At 35.8% G+C, this 19,525-nt stretch overlaps 1 protein-coding gene across 2 annotated transcripts in view; it reads left to right on the top strand.

Moving 5' to 3' along the window:
* Positions 1-19,525, top strand: part of ME1 (malic enzyme 1) — a 160,624-nt gene that overhangs the window by 27,449 nt on the left and 113,650 nt on the right. For both annotated transcript variants that reach the window (XM_040058897.2, XM_040058896.2), the window contains exon 2: positions 12,414-12,547. In XM_040058897.2, coding sequence (XP_039914831.1) covers positions 12,414-12,547 — 134 coding nt within the window. The remainder of the gene's footprint in view (positions 1-12,413; positions 12,548-19,525) is intronic.

Genomic DNA, 19,525 nt, shown 5'->3' on the forward strand with positions numbered 1-19,525 from the left:
ATCTTCCTATTTTTTGCCCTTGAAGACAGTGCAGATCCTTGACATTCTCATGTGGGAATTCCTCTAATAGTGTGCAACAAATGCATTTGAAGACTATCTACTTACTGCGAGCTTGGAAATAAGATAGACTCTCAAAAATGTGTAGAAATAGTAAAACTAATAAAACCCGAGTGATGGCTATGGCTTAATTGCCTGCACTAGATGAACTAATATTTCTCTGCTATGGTATTCATCAGCTGGTCTTTTAACCACCAGGTACCTGGTGAACACTAAAATTCATTTAATTACAGCAGCAAAGAAGTGTCTGTGCTTTCCATGTGAAACAACCAGCTCTCCCCCCTCCATTTTCATAATAAGGCATAGAAAGTTAATGTGCCCAAAAGGAAACTTCCCCTTGGATGGTCAGAGCTGGAAGTAATGCTTGCTTAAGACCTGTGGATCCACTGGGACATGGATTTCAGTTAGGACTTCGTTGGAGAGGATTTTTTTCTTAATATAGCCCTTATTATCGGTGGGCTTTTTGCATATTTCCATTTTCTGTAATGAGAATATACTATTTGAACTTTAGTAACTAATAAAATAAGTTTAGTTGATTTGTAATGTGGAGGTTAATATACAGATATACAAGGGTCTTTCCAAGTTGGTTTTGTTACTGTATTTTTTGTTCAATTTTGCATGAAAGGGGTTTAAAATTGGTGTTTCTGTTCTGGTTGACATGTTGACATTATTCTGGATTGTTGAAAGGTTTCAAGAAATAAATGCAAAGACTTACTTTGTAGTTCACTGGTTATAAAGTTGGTAAAAACTGATGATCCTCCATCTTTCTTAACATGAGTGCATCTCTCATTGTTGCCTAAAATATGTTGCGAATAGGTATCTTAAGCTTAAGGACCTCATGTAAGACTTAAAAAATACTGTTTGAAGTATTTCCTTAGATCTGTCATTCTTTTACTCTGCATCATTGCATAAATGCTTTTTTGTTTTTTTTTTTTTTTGTGAAATGCCTTAGCTATTAGTCTGAAAATACTGTGTTTTTCCAGTTTGTCTCAAAACATCTTCCTCCTCTGTGTTCCTGGTTTTTCCATACTGTCTTGTGTAGATGCTGTGTTTATAGGTCTGCTAACTCAGTGTGTCCAGAACAAGTTTACGCCAAGGACAGTAGTTAAAGTTCACTCCAGGTTTAAACTATATACTGTCATTTTGTCCAAGTGATGGGTCCTGCATCGTACTTTCCTTTAGGAAAGGGAACAGTTATTTTGTTACGTAGCTAGAAAAGGCTTACAATGGGTCTGCATAATTAGATTCTAGGAAATGTGAAAAGTTAGAATAGAGGAGCAATATTTCCTTCAGATTCAAATAGACTTGTGTTTAATGTTTACTGTCAGGTTACATTTTTCAACATCAACATGGAAAATTGCTTTTTAACATAATTTTTTTGTGGATTTTTTTTTTTCTTTAGTTTTACTTTTCATGATGTTTTAGATTCAAATTTCTGTGTGTGGCACAGTTAGATAAAAGGGCAACTAATCCTTGGTTTTCTTTGAAAACAGTAGCAACTTGAAATTAATCAGGTCTCCTGGGAGGGGATTCTTGTCATTTTTTCACCTTTGAGGATTTTCTTTCAGGTAGAGCTCTTCTGTGCCTGATAGAAAATTCAGATGGTTTTATATTGGCTGTTGTCCTTAACTACCACTCAGATTTTATTTCTATAATGCTCACTTTCCTTCAGTCTACTGCTTGCTTTGATGAGTCAAGCTCTTTTGGAGAGTAGTCAAATAAAAAGAAAACTGATATACCCCATTTTATCACAGCTTTTTCCATGATTTTTTTTCAGTCTAATCTTCTCTCTGCAAGTAGATACTATTGATATTCAGGTTGTATCTTGGCAAAAGCAGAGCTGTATGAATGCAGCTGGTGCGGCAGTTTTAAATGAAATTGTTCTGCCATTAGTAGATATCTTCCTTCAATCAACTAACTTTTTGCATACTCTGGAAGGCTTTGCATGACTTTGCTGTCTCAGTATAACTGCTTAAGTAACAGTTTTAGGTTACAAAATCAGAGCTCACTTTAAAGTTTTAGACTGCTTGTCTCTTATTTTCCCTGTTGAGTTTTGAAGAGTTTGCCTTCCCAGTCAATCTGGGCCTTCATTGTATTTTTCTACTTCCTTAATCTAAAGGCATAGAACCAAACAAAATTGTAGCCAAGTTCAGGTAAGACGGCAATTTTCAGGAAGGTGTATGATATATGACAATATGCACTCTTCTATCCTATAGCTACTATTTCAGCTGCTGTACTAGTCTCAGTCTGTGGTTCTAGTAATGACTATGGCTACTGATGACTACTTGGAGTGTTTAAGAATTCAAAATGGAAAAAATAATAATGAGCTTAGTCAGTGTTAAGTTGGCAAACTTAACAAAAAAACCTTTTTCTCTGTCACTTTGTTCATGGTAACATGAATTTTCAGTAACTTCTCAGCAAGAAGGCAAGTACTTTTATTTACAAGAGAATGTTGCAAGTAGGATGCTTATGGTTACAGCAAAATTCAAATGACTGTCTACCTGCTGGATAGCAATTAAGGCTGTGCTTATAGATCAAGTACATTCAGAGTGTAAATTTTTGATGTTGCGTTACACTTTGTTTTAGAGTACACTCCAGTTCCGAGAAAAGATGCCAAGATTGGAGGGAACAAGCTCCCAAAACAAAGGGTTTGTGTAGGCTTTTTTAATGTATACATGTCTACAACCCCTTAGACTGAGATGATTAAAGGAAAGTAAGTTTCCATCTGTAGAGTGGGAAATACTCGATAGGTATGCAATATATACAATAAGTGTGTATGACGGAAAGGCTTACCGATCATATTGCCAGGCAGTGGTAATAGAAATACTATAACTGTAGGATTATATTTGACAATGGAAAGTATTCATCTCATTTGTTTTGTCTGAAATAGCTTATTATAATCCTAAAGAAGAGAAAAGGGCACCACCTAGAGTCCCGCTCTATTCCCACAGACATTCCTCGGTCTGTGGAGGGTGCCCAGAGGACTAGTTTTGAGTAGACGCCTCACTTCAGGCTCAGTAAAACAGCACGCTACCCATGAGTAAGCTGATAATCCGTGTGCCTGGTGTCACTCAACATGACAGTGCCATTGGCTCTCAGGTCACAGCTTTGTAGTTCACCAGGCTGGCCAGGGCCCCAGTCACTGCTTGGGACAGTAGGGATAATGTGTGCCATTGTTGTAGTAGAGGGAAAGGCCACGGCATTGAGATTGTTCTCCGCTCTACACAACTCTGTGTTACTGTATTTACAATACATATTTTTGTTAATTGTTTATCATGCCAGTGAAATGAAATTAGTTGCTTAGTCCTGTCAGAAGCCCAGAATACAGTAGTTGGTAATCTGTTTAGTCTCTGAAAGGCAACGATAAAATCTGTTAGACATATCAGGTTTATCAAATCCGATCAGGATTTCAGGGCTTACTAACCTGTATTTGGTTAAATACTTATTTCAGACAGATGGAATTTTTGGCAGTTACTGAAATTCCTCTCCTACTTACATGGAAATCATGCCTGACTCTCAAATAACACCTGATTTTGCAAATGTAAATATTGTATATTGGAGACTGCATGCCTGGGGACTGTGCTTTATTTGTAAAGTTGTTACAGTTAGAGAGCTATTATTTGTTTGGACTAATTCTGGTTAACAATATATTTTATGTCAGCTGGTATTATTTTCATCTAAATTCCCTTCATAAATAGGGATTCCGTGTCAGTTATTCCAGTTATGATAGCATTGCAAACATCCTTTGATTAGAGTTACATATTAGAGATATAGGGTACTGACTCATAGCATCTACTATACAACTAATTTATTATTTTAAGTAGAATTTCAGATATGGTCTACTAAACCCTCTTTTTTTGTATTTTTATGTCTTTATTTTTAAGAAACAACCAGCATTCAAATTATAATTTAATATGCTCATGTTTTATAAATTTAATATCTAAAAATAAATCTGTGGATTGATGCATCTTTAGAAGGCAAACAGTATTGACCAAGATGGTAATTAAAAAAATTATTTTTGTTACCATGATTCATCCAGAGGGCTAGAGCTCTGAAGTGGATACAACCAGTATTTTTGACCTATAGCATAGGTAAGCTGTATTGAAAATTGAAATCTGTCATAACAACATGCTCAACAAGTTTGTAAGTGATGTGGTAAACTGCTCTTGTCTCTGGTTCCCATAGCCATAGCTTTCCCAAGTAGTAATCTTGCAGGGTCAGTACATCCCAAAGGAGTTATAAAAGAATAAAAATGGCTCAGAAATATCCAGGGACAAAAAAAAAAAAAAAAAAAAGGAAAGAATCCCAAACCCCTACATATGAATATTTGTTATTCAGCTTCTCTGACTCTGTAGTTTGAACCGTGTTTTTGGCTGCTGTTGGGTCTTGCTTACTAGGGGCAACCAAGAGAGCCAAGACAGGTCTCTGTCCACTGGTGGGATGGGTACATCTGCTAGGGAATTGAATCAGGGGACTTGCTAGTGAGCCTGTTACTAATTTAGCTGCTCTTACAAGCAGAATCAGGGTGTTGCTGTTAATGAAAGGTAACCACGTCCATTGATCCAGCTCCCAGTTTGCTCACGCCCATGTTTGTTGTAGCTCCCAGTAGGGAGTAGGGAGACGCCAGCTCTGATTTGAAAGCGTACAAATGCAGCTCTGGCAATTTTTCTGGTTGCTTTGGGATTAAATATCATAACAATATGAATATTAAATTCATTAAATTCATAACAATATGAATAATTCAGAGTAATATGATTTTTCAATGGGATATGTGGATTGGAGAGTCAAGAGGATGGTAGAGGTTTGATGTAGCAGCCACATCTAGGCAATTAGTGCCCCCTGAGATACCGAGGAGTGTTGTGCCTGGCTGTCATCTGATGCTGTGATAACCTGCTGTGCAGTGGATTATAAGTGATACTATTGCCATAATGAGCAATGTTGATTGCTCCAATACCTTCAAGCTTCCCAGCTGTCAGTGTGCAAATCTGAATTTAGTCTGTAGTCCATGTAGTAATTGGAGCAATTTGGATTAGTGACTGCAAAGTACCTGTTCTAGACTGAGCTTTAACTTTATCCTATAATTATAATGGATGGATTGGTGCCTATATTGCATATGAACAACTAAATTTAGAATCTTAACTAGACCCAAGCCATCATCTTATGTTAAAGCACAGCATGCAATATATTTTTATACATTATTATCTTGATGACTTCTTTCACTGTTTGTTACTGTCTGTCTTCTCAAAATTAAGGTGAAAGGAGATTATGCAATACAAAAAGATTTTACTCTGTATGTGTATAATAAAATACATATATAGAAATAGTTTCTTAAAACTGGTTTGCTTGCCTACGTTCAGATAATTGCTTACCTTAGCTTAAAGGATTGTTAAAATAAGAATGTTATGATGTGTTATTTCTAACATGCTGGTCTGAATCATACTTGTGTGCAATCACTGTATCAGCTCACAGCATGGCTGCCAAGCTGCCCACACATTCTCATGATGAATTTGCCAAGAGAAGTCTGATCTCCTTCTGGCCATCTGCATTTGTTTTGAGCCGTAAGTCCATGGGTGTGTGTATTAGCTACTGTATTTATCTGGGCTTTATTTTTTGGAAGCTGGTTTTGACTTTTGTTTCAGTTTTCCGGTGGCTTTACTTTTTATGTTTGCTTTTGAAAATCCTGTGGACTAAGAATTGAGCTATGAGTAGGCTTCAGGTCACTTGATGTTTCTGGAAAAAAAAAATAAAAAAATAGTGTGTTCAACACACTGCAGCAGATCTACCACAACTCTAGAAAAACAGCTTTGAAATATAAATGTCAAGTGTCACAATATAGTTTTTCAGCTTAAAGTACTTGTTAAAAAGCTGTGTTTAGAGAAAAGTACATAAAACCTTATAATGCCTTTGGCATTTTATAGCTTAATACAGGACAAATTATATTACTTATATAGGACATAATATATTTATTACATTATATTGGACAGTTCTTTTCTTGTATGTTCGGAGCTGTGCCCATCAGTTTTTGTTGGTTTTTTTAATTTTATTTTTTTAATTTACCTTCAGCATGTCTCGCAAGTCCTGATGGATGCCTGTGGGTTTGTCAAAAGGAGCACAAGTGCTGTATCTAAGTTGGGTTCTGCTGTTTACACTTCACCAGTCCTCCTTCTTTAGCTTTTCTCCTTCCTCACCTTAACCAGAGTAGATGCCTGTATTTGTCTGGCTTTCCAAACTCCAGTGAAGGCACTTATTTAGCAGGATTCATTGCTAATTCAGGATCTCAGCTGTAGGCTGAGACCTATACAAGATCTGTGTGTTAGGTACTGTAGACAGGCAAAAACCCCCACGCTTTCTTTGCCAGAGAACCTAATGGGCTGTTTATCACTAGTTAGTATACTGATTTTTAAACCTTAATCCGAGATGTATAATCCAGAGCAAACCAATATGCCTCATGAAACGCCTGATAGAGAATCTGAGTTTGGGGAAAAAAAAACTTTTTTGGAAGATGGCAGGTTTATCATACAGTGACTTTTCTACTTGCAGTCCAATAGTACTTTAAATAAGGTGTCCATTATAAAAGTTTATCATTGTTTTTTGCTTCTGAAAGCCAAGCTGTCGTCTGTATGTGTTGCCAGAGGATTGCAACAGAAAATTTATATTTCCATATTCAGTTTTCATTTCTTAACTCCATGCTATTCATCTTCGAACTGTGGTAACTTTCTGCTGTTGAGCATATTTTTGCTTCCTATCAATTTCCATTTGTCATTTTTTTCCCTGGCCTTAATTAACACCATTTGAAAGGATATCTTCTTTCCTCCAAAATTTTAATAATCCCCATTTTGTTTTTCAAATTAAAACTAGATTAAGCTATTCAAACCCTTCTTTTGTGTGTAGTCTTTACAGAAAATATTCTTAAGAAGAAACAGGAAACTCTAAGTTAATGCAAATTGATGTTTTGCAGAAATATTTTTTTCTTCAGGTCCTAAAGAAGCCACCTTAACAGAAATGTGAATTTGCACCATTGAAAAAAAATGAGTCCCTTTCCTTACCTACTGGTGTGGCCTCAAGCACTGGTTGCAAAAGAGATGTTCATCCAAATAGCTGCATTAGCTGCCTCTGCTTGTAATAGTTTTTGGCAGTCATGACAAGTATGGGTAGAGAAAACAGAAGAAACATCTTTAGCCATATGTACTGTTCCAACACCATTTTCTTGCCATGAACCACATTTGTTTTCCACAGAATGAGTTCATTATGGAGTGTTGTTCTCAGATTAGTTATTCTAAGTATTTCCTGGTATATTCTGCCTTGACATGAGTGTTGGACATGAAGCATTAGAAGTATTTATCTGGTTTCTCTGAAGTCATGTTTGGAGAATAAAAATGAAAAATGGAGAGGAAATGCTCGTTAAACTTTCTTTTTGCATGTTCATATGGTGACTTTTTTTAAAAAACACAAATTATATAAAATAGCTCAAAGGGATTTGCAAATCAATAAACTCTTAAATGTAGCTTAAAATGCTTGAAAACCCATATGTTCTATGTTTTTATAGATATTTTTTTTAAAAATCTTTGAACGTGTAAAATTTTGCACTTGTGTTTTTGGTTTGTTTGTTTTTCCTCTTTGGTTTTATTAATAATCTAATCCTAAAGGGTTTTATGACATGAGGTGCCTGAAACTGTTTTCATGTAGCTCATACCTACCAGGACTATAAATAAATTTTTTTTGCTGCCTCAGCCAAAGAAGTTTACCTTAAAAGAAATTAATTTTGACTTGGATTCCTCCCTACAGTATTAATGTAGTATGAAAAGCCAAAATAGCTGAAGGTAAAAGCTTGACCAGCAAAAGTATTGCCTAAAAACAGTCATACATACCAAAGATCATGGTTTCCTAAGGACTGCATCTAGTTCTGCAGTTGAATTTCTTCTGGAGACAGTCTTGTAGTGGTGTGAGCAGCATAGGATGATGTGTGTCTGGCAACTATTAATGAAGGCACTGATTTTTCATTTGGGATGTATTGGGGATAAAACTCTTCCCTAGTAATTGGAGAATGTTTTTGGTCTTTCAGCCAAAAGCATTTGTCTTGTTTGTGTATCCTTTTTTTTTTTTTTTTTTTTTTTTTTTTTTTTTTTTTTTTTTTTTTTTTTTTTTTTTTTTTCTTTTTTTTAAGAGTGGAATTTTTAAGAATGGAATTGCAGGGTTCTTTAGTCCACTTGTTCAAAAAATGGATTCAGATCTTGAGCAGACAAGTGTTGGAGGCAGCTGTGGGGTTTTCTTAGCGCTTTGTCTGGCAGAGCTCTCCCTGGCCTCTGCTCAGATGTACCAGCTGCTGCAGTGGGAGCCTGCACAAGGAGTCATGAGGTGCCAGCTCTCCTCTTTCCAGCCATGGCAGCAGATGGACTGTAATTTTCCTTTAGCAGTATGTTAGACCAGCAATTCAGACATTTATTTTTCATAGAATAGATGGTACTTCTAGATTATACATCCTTGCTGCACCTTTTCACCTTCCTCCTCATTTCTTCCTTTGCTTTTCACAGATGCAGGAGGCTCAACTATAGATGCGAGTACTTAAGCTTGAGTACTGCTGTTGGTGGTTGTCTCCTGAACCCCTGAAGTCTTACGAGCCTTGATTTTCTCCTTCCAGAGGCTGGTGAAAGAGAACTGAGAGAACCTGGGATGTGGCTATGGTTTTCTCTTCTAAGCCAACCTCCTTCTGTGTGCTGTTAGGCTAATACTTTCGTGTCACACCTGCAGGGAGGCCAACAGGAGGAAATGAGCTATTCTTCTAAACGAGTTGGAGTTTTTAAAAATGAAAGCTTTTACTACAACAAAAGACAGCTAAGTCTTGGGAGGAATTGAAGAAGGGTCCCTGCAATTAATTCCGGCAACCTTTAGTGAATCCAAATTTCAATTATGCATGGACAGGATGCACATATTGCTTTAGTACAGACTCTTTTCTAGAGAGTGCCTTTGTGTACGCACTTGGAAACCTATGAAATCTCACACGTGTGGAGAACTACAGCAAAACAGTTACTGATCTTTATTAAACCTGGCAATTATATGGGCTTCAGATATTCCATCTGAAGAAAAACTATGTCAGTGCAATCTAGTTTGTATTAAGAGAGAAAATTTGTCTCTGTTGACTGTGAATAGAGGCTGAGACAGCTCTTGAAGTATTTTGAATGTGCTCTCTGTCTTTTCAAGCACTGCTTGAAAATTCGGTCGAAAGCCAGTGCAAAAAGCTGTCTGATACAAGATGATGCTGTGTTGTTTGTTCTGTTATGTGGTTTGTCAGTACTACAACTGGAGAAGGGTATTGATGTATGTGTAACTGCGCTGGAACAACATTGTACGTGAGGGGCTTTGGGGGATTAGAGATTATGAGCAAAGGACAGATAATCAAGAGTGGAGTTGATAAGCTGATAGATATTAAATAATGAAAGAATACTGAATGATGTGCAGTAATAGAAATCACTGCCACAATTACAAAACTTCACAACATTACAAATGGAGAGACAAATTGCAAATTACATGTATTTGCAATGAGTTCAATTTTTTGAAAACTCAGAGCTTTTCATGTACAACTGAGTGTCTGAGAGGGTATTTATGCCTAAGGAGCAGTAAAAAAACACCAATCTAAATATTTGACCAAAAGGTCTGTGAGAAGGGAGGTGATGAGGTGGATGAAGAACAACTTGGTTTTACCAAAAGCAAACCAGAGTATATAATGAAACATATGAAACACAACTCTGGAAGAATTGCAAACTCTTAACTGGGTGGGTTGATAATAACTATACTTGTCATCTCTATGATGTATATGATGCATAAAGCAGTGAATAAATCAAAACTAATTAGGCAGAGGTTAATATTTATCATTGTGATCTCTTACCCTTATGCTGCTTTTAGATTGTCATTACTGTTCTTCTTCTTTAAAAAATTATGTATAATACAAGCTACAGAATAAAAATACCCACAGTGTTTATCATAGTTTGGATGCTAGATGACAGAAGTCTGTCCCATCCAGGTGTGGATAAAAAATATGCCTCTCTGGAAAGGAAAGGAGTGTGTATACCAAGCTGGACCTAGAGCCCTCTCTGCTGGATGGCTGGGAAACAGCACTTCAAAAAGGAAAAAAAAAAAAAAAAGATTTTTTTTTTGGTAGAAAAGAAAATCTGAGGCTAGTGCAAGAAATCTAGATATAAACTGTAAATCCTACATGGTTGAAGTCTTTCCTATTGTAAGAAGATGCATTAGGATAGGACTGATTGAATAAAAATGGCCTTCTCTTATTAAATTATAAGGTGATATATTTTAATGATAATTTTTTCTTCTGAGCAAATATGGAATCTGAGAGGCGAAGAACAGAATTAAAGTTTCATCTTAGAAATTTGAAAAATTCATAATATCCATGCCAAAGAGGGATCTTCAAGTAAAGGATTTTCTAACCATATAAATCCTAGAGGGTGTGGGTGGGTGCTGATTTTTTGTAGTAATGAACCAAAGAAATTAACACTTACTATAAAGATGTAGTAATAAATGGAAAATACGTTATTTCAAGATGAAGTACTTTTTAAAAAAGGCATTTGGCAAGATGTAACACATGTGTTTGTTTTAAAATAAAATAAATTTTCCAGTAGGGAAACCCTATTATAGTAATTAAAGTCCGTATTTTATTCCTAATGTAAAGCCAAACACAGACATTGAGGTTGTTTTTTTTTTTTTTTCATTCCATTTGACTAATGGAAACAGGGGAAAGGAAAATTGCAGAGAATTACTGGATTGTCACTTTACTACCAGCGCTAGAGGATTCATTAAAACTGTGTAGCTCCCTGAAGTGCAGTCACTTGGACCTGATTCTGAAATGTGCATAAGCACACACGGGTTTTTTAAGCCCAAAAAAGTGTAATGGAGATAAGAGGGATCAACGCTGAATAAACTTGTGAGAACTGTTGATTCTTCCTTCTTCTATGGTTTTTCAAGATGGGATAGCAGCTGCAGACATTGATGACATTTCTGGTCACAGAAAGTTTATTAGGGGAAAGAAATGCGGCCTTTGTGTACGCACTTGGAAACCTCTGAAATCTCACACGTGTGGAGAACTACAGCAAAACAGTTACTGATCTTTATTAAACTTGGTTTCCCTTCATTTCTTGTCTAGGGAAGGAAAAGCACATTTTGGAAATGTATGATGTTTTGTAAAGTGTTCGTTATAAGATATTTCCTTTTTTTGAGTCATCATTTCACTTAAGGTAACAACTTGATTGATGGCATTATAGAGCAGATAGTGGGATGGGGTTGCTTTAGGGCTTTTTTCCTACTTTTTTCAAGTCTCAGTGACATAACCAGTTCAAAATTTAGATTTGAAATGGTGTAAGAAATGTAGACTAGTAAGATACAGGAAGATTTTGTAATATATTTTTGTTCTGTGCACCACCACAAAACAGTATTTTTTATGTAATTGTATCATAGAAATTGAATATTTGGCATCTGTCTAATAGCTTCTTTATGTGTATACACACAGAGACATCTTCTTGGTAGAGTAATACATGCTACCTAACCTCTACTACACGAGCTTTAGAATATGTTTAAGCTACATGATAAGCATATTGCAAAGATCCAGAGAGTTCTGGTGTTAACCTAAGAAAGATCCGTGCAGATCAGCCAGTATGGACTCTGGAGCAGAAGCAGTGGAGGTGGAATGGTGCCCAAGGAGAGCTGCGAAGTGTCTGTGCCAGGGCTTATCGTGTGAAAGAAGTGCATACATTTCCTAACTCATATATAGAAAAAACTCCTGAATTTTTTTCTTATCCCCTAAAGCTGTCAAAGGTCTGATCCTGCCCGTCAGTCCTGCCTGGCTGTAGTTACCGCAGCAGAGCCAGAGCGGTCGATGCTGGTGTGTTCAACAGCCCACAGTCACATTTCTGCTATAGAGGCACCATCTTTCTTACAGTAGCTTGGGTAATTTCTGGAGATGTTTTAGACAGACAGACAACATTAAAAGCAGAAAATGAGTGGAGTGAATATATGGCTGCTTTCTTCTTCAGTTGTAACTTAGCAGTTTTGCAGGTGGTGCTCTTGTGGTGTCAGGAGACGTTAACTTGTTCTGTGCTGGAATGGTGTTAGTCTATCTGTACAGGCCTGTCTTCTTCTGGCTCAATGACACTTTTTCCCAAAATAATTACACAATTCTAAATTCTTAGAATTTAAATTAATTTAAATAATAAATTTAAAGTTAGTTTACTTTTAAATAGAATTTATGATGCTGACTACCCAGGCTATGATTTGCTGCAGAGGTTTTCTTAAATTAATTATCTCTTGTGTACATCTATACATGGTTTTTGTTTTTATTTTTGTTTTTTCAGGGCATGGCTTTTACCTTGGAGGAGAGGCAACAACTGAATATTCATGGATTATTGCCGCCTTGCTTTCTTGGTCAAGATGCTCAGGTTTATACAATTCTTAAGAATTTTGAAAGGCTGACTTGTGACCTAGACAGGTAACGTATGGCTATGAAACTTTATCCTGCTTACTGATTCACAAGGCACTTACTTTTTTTTTTTTGTGTGTGTGGTTGTACAGATGAAATTTTAGGATATTTTTTCAGGCTGTGGTTGTTGATTATTGGGAATTGTTAAGCTAAATACCTATTTTTGCTGGAAGTTTTCTTCAAAAAATCAACTCCTGCTTTAAAATTGTAATCTTCCCGAGCTGTTCGCATAAATTTTCTTTGATAACCAAATGACACAAAGGTCACTGGAAACAAATGAACTCATGTGAAACTAAAAGTCAGTAATGACTTTACATGCATATAGATACATATGCATTAAAACACAGTAAATTTGTAAAATGTTATAAAACATAACGTAGTATTGCTGTGCTTTGATATTTTTTTAAGGAAAAAATCTGGGAAGGGCTTTAAATATTTATGAATACTATTTTTTTTTCCTAAAAAATTGTATTTTATAGGCTCTAGAACAAAACAGCTTCTTCATTTTTCCCTTGTGAGCCTCGCTCTTCTCTGTCACAGAATGTCTTTCTATCACCATGTAATATATGGCTTCTAGGTACCCATGTGTTGGTGGCAAGGCTTTTTTATAAACTAAAGTTGCCACAACCTTTGTTTTCTATGGAGTCAGAATAGGATGAGGACAGTCTTCCTTGCAAGTGAAGAGCTTGCAATTGTGGTGTCTTTTGTAGGTTAGCTATTCTCCAGTGCTCTCAGGAAGGCCACTATAGTTATTACAGAGGAGTAGCTTCCCAGAGTAGAATGTTTATGAGTCTGAGTTGCTGCATGTAGGAAAGCGTAAAATTTCATGAAGGCGCCTGATTCAGCTATTGATGTTACCATAGGAGAAAACTTTCTCTGTCCCTCTGTCCTCATCTCCTCCTTAACTCTGCCTTGTGGTAGTCCCTTTATGATACAGCTTGTTGTTTCGTGTGTCTCAGGACATTTAAGGCAGTTCCAACTGCTTGTTTCAGCTTGAATTGCTGGAATTTCTCCTCACCTATAACTTGAAAACCAGAACTGAAGAAGCCTTTACCCCATTTTTATATGTGGGTTTTAAGTAGGAAAAAAATTTGCTCCTACTTCAGGTCATAGCAGAAAAACACTTCTGCTTCTTAAAACATCGCAGATAGAACTCACAGGTCTAGCTATTCAACAGTCAAAAGGAGATTAGCAGTATTTCCAAATCTTAATTCATTATTTTTTAGCAAAAAATTGTGGATAGTCAATTGGCTTTTTGCCACAATGAAAAATTTCTTCAAGAAAGGAAGAAAGAATTAATCTATCACTTTTAAATGACAGAATATTAAAACTTGGAATGATGTGCCTTTTGAACCGCAATAAAACAATGAATGCTGAAGTTTTGATTGCAGTGGGAAAAATGAAATAAAAATAAGTGTCTCCAAGTATTGTGGGAATACTTTGCAGCTATCTTTATTATGTCAAAAAAAAAAAGGGAAAGAGAAATCTGTCTGTGTTGGGGGTGGGGAAGGAAATATTTTTATAAGTGTAACTAATCCATATATGATAGACACAAACAATACAAAACTTTAAAGAAATATAGTGTGGTTGCAAATAAATGCAAACAAAAGGTTTTCCAGAAGTCATTTGCTTCAGAGAATATTTTTCCAAAACTGTCCCTGTTAACCTTAAGATATGTAAATACTTAATTAAACAAAAACTTAGTGTCATTCTTTCCCACCTATGAATCTTCTTTGGCATTTTCTCTTTTCCAAATACACAGTTGAGTAAGGAAGAAATTTGTTTCCTGCTCCTGTGACCAGACATCTGTGAAACAGAAGTGCTAACATTAAGCTATTTCATCCATGTGTCTTGAGCATTAGACTGCAGCTTGCCATTTTATACTATGAAGCCAGTTTTTATTATAATGCCTGCTTTATTATAAAGGTTATATTGTGCTGTGCAGCTTTGCAGTTCAAAATTATTCTTGTTAATATGGTTTTAGTGATGCAGTTCAACTGAGAAAACTAGCAAGTCTTCCATTCACTGGAATAGCTTGAAACTGTTACAAGTTAGGCTTTTTTCTCTCTAATTTGTCCACTAGTCAGAATACTTCAAATAATATTTCAGTAATTAGCATGTAAAAAAAGTGAAATTTTTTTGTCAGTTTATTTATGTCATTTTTATTCTGTGACACGTATCTGTGCTTTCTCAGCTATAATTTTTGGTCCTGGTATTTGAATCTACTCCTTCCCCTCACAGTGTGAATAAACATTTTGGCCTCATTTGTAATGCTGGAGAAGCTGTGGTGGGATCTCCATCCATGGGAGATATTCAAAACCTGGCTGAACATGGTCCTGGACAAACTGTTCTAGCTGACTCTGCTTTGAGCAGGGCAGTTGAGGCAATCTCCAGAGGTCACATCCAACCTGAGCTAGTGTGTGCTTTTATAACACAAGGCTGTAGCACTTAAGAAATAAGTTTTTAGGGATAATCTTGGATCAGTGCAAATTCTGTAAATTAGGTCAGGTTGTCCCTTAGGAGTATTAAATTACATAAATCCACAAGTACCCCCCAAAGAGAATTTTTTCTTTAAGATCTCATATTTATACTCTATCTGAACACCTAGCAGATCTAAATTGACTATTCATGCTATGCTGTGTTTTGATAAGAAAAATGTTTTCCTCATGTATTATTGGGGCTTTATTTAGCTGTGATGTTTTCTCTATTTTTAGCAAAACAAAAACTCTATTACATGTATAGGCCTACAAATATGACCTATGATGGAAAGACTTGGTAACATTTACGTGAAGAAAATACTTCTTTTTAAGACAATGTAAACATTGACATCTTGGGCTCCTTTACAGATAAAATTCTTCTGTGAATTGAGTGTGCAAAAATTTGCATGTACAAAATGTGATTTGCAGGTGTGTTTATAAGTCAAGTGTCTGACAATTTCGTTGGAGTATGTCAATTAAGAGCCTGCTTGGAGAACATGTGCGTTACATGTGGTGAGCTCAGTCCCTGAGCCAATATGTGAACTCTGGTCTCCTACATTTATACTTGTATCAAAGAATTTTAAAGAAGAGTGAATGTGATCCTATCCAATTACTCCTTGGATCTCTTCAGTGATGAGGAATGTCAGAAGCTTGGCCTGTTTTAACTGGAACTTGATATCTCAAGTGCTCCCTTGGAAAGGCAGATGCTCAAGGACAATCTTGTATAAGAGCATGCAGTTTTTGTCTTCTACTGAGTGTAAATGTCCTAATTCCAGGAAAACCCCCAATGTTTCTTTCAGTATGCATCTGGCATAGTCTTTGCTCCCATAGAAACAGTGATTGAAAAGAGGTGGAGGGAGGCTGCTGTTTTCCTTCTAGAACTTGGCAATAGATGTATACTTGTGTGTTTTACATCCAAATACAAAAGATTAAGCACAAACATTTAAATATTGTAGAAGTGGAAGCTGTCAAAGACCTTAGACAGAAGGGTATCATCTGATTAAACATAAATGTTGTGTATGACAGCATCTGACATTGGCAGGATTGGCCTGGTTTTGCTTGGAAGGAGGGTGTGTGTAAATTCATAAAGCTAAGTTGATAGCTAGCACCATGGCATGACATGGTTTGGCACTGCTGAAATGCCTTTGTGAACTTGTAGCATGAAATCATTGTACTCTGAAATACCAAGAGTTCATACACAGAATTAATGTGGAACAGCAGCAAATCAATTGCCTGGTATGCTTGGCAAAAGGGACACCAATAAGAGGAAAAAATTCTATTCCTCTAACTTAATTTGGAAAAGCTGTGATGGATTCGGCAAGTAATTTATTTTTTTTTTCTCCCCTGTGTGTTTTTAATTGTTTTTCTCCTTGCTCTGTATTGATACTGAAATTGTTGCTCCTGGCACGGTGACATCTTCTGCCTGAGCTTTTCTTTCTTTCAAGAGTCACGCTGTAAAATGTTATACTGGATGTGTTAACATTAGGAGAGGGGCCATCAAATCGCTCTTCCAGAGAAGGCCATCTTACTTTGTTTTTTTCTTGAAGTTCCCTCTCTTTAATTAATTTTTATATAGATAGTGATGATGCAGACTAATAGAGTTAAGTGTCTTACACGGGTTAAAAATAATAGCCTTTCCTCTTACATTCTTTATTTACTCTCATATTTTTCAAGATAAGAGCAAAAAAAACGTGGGGTTTGTTCTGTTTTCACCTTTCCATTTTCCCTTGTAAAGTTATAGTTGGGCCAGTTATCCTAAGAAATCATCAGTAACTTTCCAGTAGTTATATCAGTTTTCTTTTGGGTTTTGGATGATATGTGGTTTATATCCTTCTGTCGCTACTGTATTTCATTCCTTTCATAATAGCTGACTAGTATGAAACATTCTTAGGTGAAGCAAAGGCAAGGGGGGGGAGAATGACACACTGAAATCTGAATGCTTGGCACTCTCCTCTGTCTGACCTGCCAGACCTTGGTTTTTGTCCTCTGAAACTCTTCCCTGAAGTCTTCATTCAAGTCTCCTTGTCTGAGGACAAATAATATTTTTCTCCCTTTTTATAGCACAAATGATTGTTTTCACTGTTTTATTGCTTGTTTTCATTATGTTTTCAATTAAATGTGGGCTTCAGTAAGATATTCCATTAAATACTAATTTTTAAATATATTTTCTAAACACAATGCTGAAAAGCACTTCATGCTTTTAGTTGTCTGGATACTTGGATGTTGCTAAAAGATGCATACTTTTTTGTCTAATGCATTATAAACAACCCCACATTGAGTATGAGGCGTTTTTGGTTTTCCCTTTAGAAAGAATTTTTGAGAAATTTGATGCCCTTAACTAAGCAAATTTCAATTCTGAGAAAGAAGACATTTACCTGCCACTGGAAAAGTAACTTCCTGATAAAAATTGCACTTCTCTAGAAATATTTTTCACTTTATAATAATATTTCTTATACTGATGTGGATCTGATCAAGTACGTAATATTTGAAAATATAAATAGTATGCAGTTACTCCTTTTGCAAGTTCTTTAGTATATTATGAATATAAAAGTGGCATGATAAATACAAATAAGAATATAAATACAAATAAACCCCCAGTTTAAGGTTATAGGACAGTAAAAGCAAAGTGCAGAGTTTTAACAAACAGGTTTTTCATTTGAAGTCCCTGAGGAAGCCTTTTGCTAAGCTTTTAGTTTCTTTTGTAGAAGATTTCTTTACCCTGTTTGAAATCTAGGGTTAATCTGGGTAATAAGAAAGGATAATGAAAAGGTATTTTATACTCTTAAGTAGCCGCACCTCATTTTAAAAGAAAGTGATAAAAAATGGAATACTGACAAATGCTTTGGAATGGTGCTGTGGCTCACATGGTGCTTGCAGTGTCTGGTACGGAGTGGGGGCCAAAAATATGCATAATATTCTCTAACATCACTTTAAATGTTCTCTGGAAACAAGAGGAATGTCTTCATGTGTATTCACAAATACATGTGCAAGAACTTGTATTTCAAGATAAATGTTGGGGTAGTTGTCCTCAGGAGAAAGGATTTAATAAAGAAAAGGCTCTGAGAATTCAAGGACATAGAAATATATGCTATATCATAATACTGGGAAAATGAAAGGCTATAGGGAAATTAATAATATGAAAGCAAATTAGAATGTATGTGTATATGTTTGTAGCTGAGAACTACAAGAGCAAGATACAATTTAACCTTGGAGAACATTCAAAACTAATGTGTATGATGGAAGGTGGTTCTGATTGCTTCATGGTGATGGTATTTAGAGAACAACTGCAACCTTTTGGTTTCTAGATCTTTATCTGTTTAGGGTCTAAAATACCCTTCATGACACAAGGGCAGGGATACTGTTTTGCTTCATGTCTGTCACCTCATTACAGTCACCAACTGCCAAACCAGCTTCACTTGCCTTGCTTATGGTGCTTGTTAAAGGCTTACATAACAGATCCCAAAAGAAGTGCTCCCCTGTTACAGGGATACGCCAGTTGAGATTGAATGGAATACATTCAGATTTACTAAGCTGCTCTTTGTCAGATGGTTACCTGACTATATTTGCGTCTTCTAAAGAATAAATTACATTTTATTGGGGCATATGATGTCTAACTATGCTGATGGAAATGATATTTAAGTACACAATCTCTAGGCTTTTGGAATGAATGTGTTCTATATGTATCCTCAACACTTGTTTAATAAATTGATGAGCATATTAAACTTTTTGAGTGTAAGTAATAGTAATCCATTGCAAATTAAAAAAAAAAAAACCCAAACCCTACATAAATTGTATAGGTAAGTTAAAGATTTTGTGTAAGCCTCTTGGTATAGAAGACTACTTATTTTTTACAGCAATACTTAGCATTGCTAAAACTGGTGAATAGACAGGTAAGGTTTAAGCTCACTAAATTCCTAAATTTTAAATGTTCACAAAGTGACAGTCATACTATGTGAACGGGTATAACTTGAAGTCACTCATAGACTCATATCACTTGTCACACCCAGCACTACAATTTGGCTTCCTGATTGGTATCTTGACACAGTAATGTAATTATTCAATGTAAGTGTAATGGTAATCAAAAGTAGGTTAAGCTGAGCATTTTTTTTCACTCTCATTAATGATTCTTTTTTTTTCTCATTGGTTTTCTTTTTAAATAAATATAGAACTTCCTCAAGATTGGTTTTAGTAAGAAGATATAACATTGCAGATTTCATGTCAAACATAGACCGAAGGGATGAAAGGCCATTTGTGTATGCTTTGTTTTCAAAAGCCTTATTTTTCAGTATTTATTTGAAGTATTAGTCTGGATTTAAGATGAATATCTATCGAGGAAAGAGCATGCAAAGTTTATTGGTTTTGGTTCTGTTTTCTTAGGGCAAGTGGGTAAGCTTGTTTAAGTTATATTTAATGATGGTCTCATTTCAAGTGGAACAACTGATACACACAGATAAGGTTCTGACAGACCAAATCCTCAATTGCAGCACAGCGTTTTATACCTGAGAGAGAT

The sequence above is a fragment of the Hirundo rustica genome, chromosome 3, assembly GCF_015227805.2.
Source record: "Hirundo rustica isolate bHirRus1 chromosome 3, bHirRus1.pri.v3, whole genome shotgun sequence".
NCBI classification, from domain to species: domain Eukaryota; kingdom Metazoa; phylum Chordata; class Aves; order Passeriformes; family Hirundinidae; genus Hirundo; species Hirundo rustica.